Source organism: Typopeltis vanoorti, chromosome 15 (genome assembly GCF_054136105.1).
Source record: "Typopeltis vanoorti isolate ZY-2024b chromosome 15, IOZ_Tvanoo_1.0, whole genome shotgun sequence".
Taxonomy (NCBI): domain Eukaryota; kingdom Metazoa; phylum Arthropoda; class Arachnida; order Uropygi; family Thelyphonidae; genus Typopeltis; species Typopeltis vanoorti.
In genome coordinates, this window is record NC_143563.1 from 22,313,063 (window position 1) to 22,322,063 (window position 9,001).

The window sequence follows — 9,001 nt, forward strand, 5'->3', positions numbered from 1 at the left end:
GGGATGTCAGTTTTTCTTTATCTTTGAGTAGCTTTTTCTGTCGTTGCTGCCAATTTGCTTTCAGCCAGTAAACAAAAATTCATTGCCATCTTACTCCCTTACAGTACATTTTACTTGCATTTCACTCTCCACGAGAAAATATCACTCCGTCTTACTTTACACTGTTTGTCAGTTTTCATATCCCCTTTATTTCCCCCCCTTTCTCCTGTCATGTTATGAAAAATATTCTCTGCATCTGTAAATTAAGACTTTTCTTTCCACCTACTTAGATCACCAGCATATTTCTTTTTGTATCTTTATGACTTTATGAAAAGGATAATCCAAACATTTGCAGAATTTTGACACTTCATAAAATTACAACTGAAAAATATTCTTCAGCCAAATATAGACCGTGGCCATCATCTCTCTCTCTCTCTCTCTCTCTCTCCCTCTCCCCCTCCCTCCCTCCAGAGGAATCTCAATTCCCCTTCAATATACTACACTCAGTAATTGAATGTGAAACTCTAGACACCCACTGAAATTAATCAGTATTAGAAAAGCCATCTGCACAGGAAGTGACCTATTAATTGTAATAGGTGATAATCAGATGGCTAGGTAGGTAGAATAATTTTTTTTGCATCCAAGCTGCTTTGTGCAGTCTGGCAGTGGCTTGGAGGAGGAACACCTATTTTTGATTGATCAGAGTAGCACTTGTGCAGAACTTTGTACTTAATTTAGAGAATGGAGTCGACATTGGATGCATGCTCCTCTGAAAGTAGACTGCGGCCTCAAAATTCCATTAAATGTACAACATGTTATTCTTAAGGCAGACCTTTTCCTCCTAGTGACTGTTTGTATGACAAATTGCTCATGTAGACTTGCAAGCAATTCTCTACAAATATCAAAGCAGTCCTGATTTTTTCTCATATCAGTTAACATAGAGCATTTTGATAGTCTGTTGACTTTCTAAGTTGGCTAAGATGACATTTAACATTTTCCCATGAAGTCCCGAGTTCAGCTAACAATCTATAAGTTCTTGTGATTGAATTGATTTGACACATGAAATTAGATGAAATTAATAGCTATTTGGAACATAATCAGAAAAGTCACCAACTCTAAACATTTGAATTAAATTATTTGTTCTAAACAATAAAAAGAAGCACCTAAGCAACTAAAGCTAAATGATTGATATATCATTTTGATTGCAAAAAAAAAAACCTCTTTAGTTTTTTTTTTTTTGCAAGCAGTGACCTAATGCAAATCATTCATCTACCCACCTGAATTCCTGATAACCCTCTCCACTTTTCCAGTACCCTTTATCTTTTTTGTAACAATTTCACCTTCGAGATACACAGTAAAGGTCAACCTTGTGCAAGTTTCCACTCTCACAAGCTCCCTCCACCCTTTAACCACACTCATGCTCATATCCTTTTGCAGTGCTAGAGGATATGAGGTTGGGATATGAAGATAGTAGTTCCGGCAGGCATCCCACTGGAACTGCTACTCTTCTTTTCCATGGGCTGACTATTGCTTCCACTCTTTTGATCAAGATGCCTGCACTGAGCAAGTCACAGAAATTATTCTAACTGGAATGAAAGCCTTTATCCCCCATTATACCCAAATCTCTGGTTCCCTTATCTGTCTAATGGCTTTGTTCTATCACCTATCCTCTTTCTCCTCTGCATAAAATGACTTACTCTTTCAGTACATTCCTATCTGCAGCTTTGCCAATGATAGTGCACACTATTCATCCTACTCTCTCAACAAAACATGTTAATGTTAGGGATGTCCAACATCCCTAACATCAAACTCATCTGCAACCATTACCTTAATACACTGTTCTCCATACCAGCTTTCATTGGGGCAAGAATAGTCTGATCACCTTCAGTGCTACCAAATCGCAGTCTTGTATTTTCCTCTCATAAAAGGGATCTTAGCATACCTTTTCTTACCCTCATCAATATACCAATCACCAGACAAGATGCGATCTTTCTCCCTCCTCAAACTGACATTTATTTCCAGGCTTTAAATAAAATTGGCATTATTTTACACCTACCCAGCTCTCAACCCTATAGAAATCTCAAATCCACCAATCCTTAGAATGCTGTTCACACATTTAGAGTAGTATACCTAAAACCTCCCTAAAAAGTCTTGATTTCTGTCCAGAGGAGAGCAATTCAGATGTTTCAGATTTGTCTCTCTTCTACAGGTACTTCCATAGCTGCTGCTCCAGTGAACTGACAAACATCATTCCTCCATTTAAAACAAGAGTAGCTGTCCAACTTCCATTTTCAGTATAAACACATCAAACCTGCTTCTCCTCTTATTCATTTATTCCATCCACCACTGATATCTGGAACATCCTTCAGCTCTTCAAGAAAAATGTTAGTAAATTTACCTGCACTCCACACAGCAGTGATGTGCTCAAGGTGCTTGTGTTTCTCTTGTATGGGATAAATATTAAAAAACAATTTATAACACATAATAAAAGACAGAATATCACATAAAGACAAATTCCAAAATATTTTGAGTCACTCTTTGTTAAGTTCTCATTCCACATTCTTTAAATCTATTCAGGTCAACACTTCTTGTCTTATTATCTTTCTTGCCTATCTTTATGGCAGAATTCCATAAAGATAGGCAAGAAATATCTGCATAGATTTAGTTAGTTGGTTGCTTGGAAATTGCTAATAAAAAATTAATAACTGTTTTAATTGTACAACTGTAATAGTATACCTGTACTCCCTTTGATGGCCCATTTTAAGAAATGATGATCTGAGATGGACAATACACACCTTTTTTGAGATTATGCCCTTCATCATTATATTAGCATTAATTTTGTATAAACATTTAATATTAAGCTAGTAATAATGTAAACTGAATTATGCCATAATATGCCATTTATATATATCTTGAGAGTACATATCAGAAAATGATAAAATATAAACAGAAAATTATTTGATATCAGTTCCAGATTTAATTGTAATTAATAATAAAGTTAAAGTAATCAAAAAATAATTTATTAGGTTATTTTTTATTTATTTATTTTTAAAGACCCTTTGTATTTCTGTATAATATTAAATATTGGTCATTTCAATAAATTACTTTAGGCCAGAAGACTAGAAGAGGATCAGTGCAGGAGTGAGGCCTTAGTTACTATGCTGTTTGAAGATTAAGCATTTTTCAGACCAACTGCTTGAACAAACTCAAGTGATTCTGTTGCCCAATAATGCAAGGGACATAATTCAGTTTTCATGGTTTATATAAATATATATATATGTATATTGTCAGTTTTTTCAAATAAATTATATGTAATATTTTATATTCATTTTTCTGTTGTACTGCAAAGTGTTCTGGAAAATAAATGTTTTATTTAAAATATTGTGGTTATTAAAGTTTTTTTTTTTTTTTACACATTATAATTGTTTCCACACATTGATTATAGATTAGGGATTGCTTAAAGATAAGTGCTAGATAACTAGGTCTTTTAAGGAATATGGAGAACAATGAGCTTCTGACCTAATGTTCAATCCTCACCTTATTGTGGTGCATGCCATTAATAACATCTGGATACTGAAAGAATGGACTGGCAATTTAGCCAACAGTTTATCTGTATTTAGTTAAACCAAAAGACAATGGATGACACAAGATGAAATATCATGATGGATGGGTATTGTCCAGTTAAATAAATCCCACTGTGTTTGGCAGAAACCAGGGAAAGCAGCAAAAAGTCTACTATTGGAACAAATTTGGCATCAATATAATTCAAGATAGGCACAATCATTCTTTGGTAAATATCCTCTTTACAGAGGATATAAACCAAAGAATTCGGTTGCAAACGTTCTGGTTGTTCACTGTATGTCGTGGAGGATGTCTCTCTCTGAGCTTCTCCACCAAGCAGAAATGTTTTAAGCCTCTGTTCTGTCATTCACCCTCTTTTTCCTATACACAAATGACCTACTTAATCACCACTAATCCTATCCACAGTTTTTCTGATAACAGTGCAGTTCATTCACCTGCTCATTTTAGAAACTATGCAGTGCTCAGACATCTCAAGCATCAAGATTATCTACAGCCAGTCCTTAAATACTGATCTCTGTATTGTTCTTCAGTGAGGCAAGAATAACCTAGTTCATGCTGCCAAAATGCCCTCTTGCCTTTTACCCTTAGTAATACAAACAGTATCGGATCTTTCATCTTGGACTGACATTTACCTCCAACCTCTCCTGGAATGAACAAATAAGATGAGAAGCTTCCTCAGCATCTAAAAATTAGGCATCCTTCTACTCCATTACTCTTTCCTCCATTTCTAATCTTTTTCAGCAGCCTCCAGAACATTTTGCTACCTTCCTGATATTTATTTTCTATATTCTTACCAAAGTCTTCCCATGACTTTTGTTTAGCTACTTTTACACATAGCTTAGCTCTCTTACATTTTTCTTTGTATTCTTTTAGGGTACTGTCAACTTATTTGCTAGGAACTTTCAGTATGCTTTCTTCAGACTTCTCCACCATGGTTTTCTTATTTTTCTATCCTTGCAGATATCTCCACATCCCTCCTTAGTTGAATTAATATTTTCTTCGGAGTTTGCCACTGAGACACCAAGGTTTGGTTCTTGCTTTCAAACTGTTTAATTTTTTTCTGCAGTAATGTTTGTATAGTTGAGTCTGTGGTTTACCTGTAAAAGCTGCTCAACTTTAATTATTTTTAAAACTTTCTTGTACACTTGTTCGTTTCAATGTGATATTCATTTTTATCCTGCTTGGCACTAAGCGATGGTCACTTCCAATTTCAAATCCTCTGTACACTCGTATCCTAAACCAGCATGAAGACATCGTTATCAACAACGATATAGTTAACAAGTCTTTTCTTGTTTCTTGCATCTTCTTTCCATGTGAACTTGTGCACATGGAAAGAAGATGCAATCATATCTGCTCAACATCTTGAGCAGATATGGTTATTATTAGCTTTGTCCTTTTCTCAAAATGTTTCAATATGCCTAGTGGGATTCATTTCCTACTCTGCTGTTTAAATCTCCAATAAAGACCAATTTTTCCATTTTATTTTTGTCATCTAAATGTAATGACTCAAATTCCTCCACTTCTTCTTTAGGAAAATTTTCTGTGGGACCATAGGCACAAATAAGTTTCATTGCTTATTTTGAAATTACTCATATAACTCTACTTGGAACTGCTCTCCAATCAAGAAGTTTATCTTCATGTTTGATATTGAATGCTATTCTGCTCCTTTCTTTCCTTCATCAAGACTGCCTGAATATTGCCTTTTCTTTTGTGTGCCAGTCTCCCCTCCACACACACTTCTCTGTGCAGTTTGAATGATACGCTTCAAGGCCATGACAAACATACTTAGAGAGGGTACATCAGTTAAAACAGTGGTGCTGCAGGCCAGCTATCATTTAGTGCATGGACCCGAACCATTTACCAGTCTCTCCAAACACTGATAACCATCCTGACCATTTCACATTCCTTTCCGTGAAACTCGACCATCTACAATCCATCCACAATTCCTACTAGCTCTCCTGTTGCAACACCACTAACCAAGCTGGATAAGAAGCAGAAGCCTTTGCCATAAGTAATGACCTAACACAAATTGTACACCTACTAAATTAAAACCCTGATAACCTGCTTCACTTCAAATACTCTTGATCTCTTCCTGAACAGTTCTCCTTCCAGATACACCATGCAGGTCATCTCTCATAGAATGTCCCACCCACTCCCTACCTCATGTCCTCTAGCACTAGAAAGGAGCTAAATGGTGACCTCCAGAATTTCCACTCCTTAAAAGTGCCTTAGAAAACTGAAATACAGGTACACTGCCAATGTTCTGGCTTTGGATGGTCCAGCATCTCGGTAGTCTGGACAAAATTATTAGAGAGAAATGAAATTGAAATTTCTGTAACTACCTGACTAGTTCACTGGGTTGCCACAGATAACTAAATGAGCATGCAACACTCGTTGCATGAGTAATTCTCAGCTTATTTTAGTTATATTTAACCCTAGTGATGGCTCCTGATCAAGGGCAGGTGTGGTGGTGGTAGTGTCAAGCATAAGTCCATGTCCCCTTGCACTCATTTATACAAATACATTTCATTTAATCACTTAATTCTTATTTAATTAAATTGCACTTAATATTTAAGTTTTCTCGAGTCCATGGTAATTTAGGGACATTCGAGAGGTAAATCGTGAGGAAGTTTCACGTAATAATAATTAATAGGTCAGAGTTGTTCTGATGAATTATTATTACATGACTTCTGTTTGGTCCAGCAAAATAGCTACTTCAGTAATTTTTTGTAACCAAGGTTGCTGGAAAATCAGTGGTGTATTTGTATAAAATCTGATATTATTTGAAATCCTGACATGTAACAGAATAATTTTCACAAAAAATCGTTCACAGGAAGTTGGTACTACATTAAAAGTTTACATTATTACTGTCATAGCATCCTGTATACTCCTTGAGGTTACGTATCAGGAATCAAATTATTACAGTTGCCGGTCTCCAAACACTGATAACCATCCTGACCTCTTCACATTTCTTTCCATGAAACTTGACCATCATGAATTATGCAGTGTAGCCACTGCATTCAAGAGTGGTCAGAAGGTTAATCTCCAGATGATTAGAGTCGAGGTCGTGTAGTACCCATCTATAAAAAGGAAAATAAAACAATGTAAGAATTACAGAGGAATTTTCTCTGATTTATGCAAGCAGACTTTAAAAAAAGCTAAGAAAATTTTGGAATGGTAAGCTGGGTTTAGGCTAAATAGGAATTGCCAGGATCATGGGAATATAACAAGTATATGTGTATAAGTTTGTAGATCTTGGAAAAGCATGTGATAAAGTTCAAGAGAAACTTTAAAATCCCTCAATTATATGATGTCAACAGGATATCATACAGAATTATATACACTGGGTCTCACTATAGCAAACTTGTAGGGACCACAGGAGTATTTATAGTGGGATCATTTGCCATAGCAATGTTTTTAACATACTGTTGTACATATGAAGCTTTCATCAGGACTTTTGGTAGTTTGTTATTGAATTTTTTATAGTGATGTTTACTGTTATGTAAGGAAAAATTGGCAGGCTAATTTTTTGCTGTGTTAAGTAAAAGGAGGAACAATTATGGAAGGTGAATTTTAATAAACAGCATTGACAGTAAGGAAGTGACAGGAGCAGAAAAAATAGTTGAATTACTGAGTGATCATGTAAAAATGTATTATCTTGGTGGAGATAATGCAGTGACTGATGTAACAGGTTGATATGAGAATAGAGGTAGATAAACTGAAAAAATCCAATCCCATAATTGTATTCAAGGTGAATACAGCTATGGGATTGGATAATCATGGAATTGGATGAGATATCAGCCTGTATTTTGTGCAAAAGAAATGGCAGTGACCCTTTTCATTCTTTTTCTTTGATTGTCCTGAACCTTTTTTTTTTTTACTATCCTGTTTTCCAGATCAACCACCATCACTGATATATGCCATGATCACCATGCCGTGTGAACTCTATGGACATCTAAAAGGGGGAGGAGGATTCTGATGGTCTTGCACTAATTTGGCATCTGCTTCAGCAAGACAGGCAGGACATTCTTGGCTAGTGGGCTTGCTGCAAGTGTCAACAGTGTTACAGTAAGTCTTCCAACCCATGGCCTGAAAATTTGCTTCCAAGGTTTGCTGTGGTTCTAATATAGTATCTAGGATAGCCCTGCCATTCCACTCCCAAGTGCAGTTCATGTAATCCATGTGTGGCTCTGTGGGGATGGGTGGGGAGCTCTGGTGCCAAACAAAAAATTCTTTGAGCATGAATTCATCCTCAAATGTTTCAAGACCCTCACAAGGTCCCAACCAAGTACTTATATTGTAAATACATAGCTTGATTACAGAAGAAAAAGACATGACACCAGTATAAATGTACAGTGTTTATGCTCCATGCAAGGTGAAAAGTGAACAGGGAAAATGCCTTGTTGCTTTTTCACCCTACTTTATTCAGAAGGATTGACAGGCTCTCCCAAACAGTTAAGAAACTATGTGATATCTTTGTGGAAAATGTCAGCAATACTCAGAAAAACTACTCAGTACAACATCAGTGTGTGAATTAGCATTTACAGCAACACCTCATAAATTGTTTTTTTCAAGAAGTGATATAATGGAATCTCTATGATTTTACAGTTGAGATATGTTCAGAGCTTAATGATCAGTGAATGACACATATGAACAGGGCCGGATTAAGACCCATAGAGGCCCTAAGCACTTAAAAGATTTTGGTGCCCCATATATATGCAATTCAAAATATAAACAATAATAAACCATAAAATAAATTTTTATTTTTCAAAATGAAACAAAACTTATAGTAAGATGGAAAATAATGTTTATTTTTGTATATTTCAACTTTATTTAGATTTGAAAAGTTTTCTCCTACTTTTTTTAATTGCAAAGTCTTTGATCAGATCCTCAAAATTAATCTTACGTAACACATCTGCTTCTATACTTAGTAGAGATAAGGCATTCAACTTGCCTTGTTGCATAGTTGTTCTGATGGGATTTTTAATATACTTCAACTGAGCAATTTGTAACCATTAATGTTAAAAATATACAAAAGAATGTCTACATTTGGAAAGGCACACTCAATATTGTCTTCTACAATTATTTTATAAAGTTCAGCATGACTGAATCTTGTTTTTACATTTTTTGTTGCACTGAACTTATGGTGCACATATGAGTGAAACTGCTGAACCTCAGCTGAGAAATTAGTGTTCGAGTCTTCTGGGTAAGCATCAATCATCTTTTGACAACACTGAGAATACCTTTCAATTTCAGTAGATGATGAAGTCACTGAAGTAGCATTATGTGGCACATCACTTAGAAAAGAAAATCTCTCTGATATTTCTTTGTATATCTCATCTCTTCTTCTCATCTCAGTTTCAAGTTTGTCAACAATTGTGTAAAAGGTGGTGATACGAAATTTATCTCTGGCATTCAGATATACTTCTGGAGCATCTCT

The 9,001-nt window shown here is 35.5% G+C and overlaps 1 protein-coding gene across 1 annotated transcript in view; it reads left to right on the forward strand.

Moving 5' to 3' along the window:
- LOC150098488 (thioredoxin domain-containing protein 17-like) overlaps positions 1-3,358 on the forward strand; it is a 48,343-nt gene extending 44,985 nt beyond the window's left edge. The window contains exon 4 of the mRNA XM_090405654.1: positions 3,090-3,358. Within this exon, the coding sequence (XP_090261780.1) occupies positions 3,090-3,155 (66 nt within the window). The 3' untranslated portion in view covers positions 3,156-3,358. The remainder of the gene's footprint in view (positions 1-3,089) is intronic.
- The last annotated feature ends 5,643 nt before the right edge of the window (positions 3,359-9,001 follow it).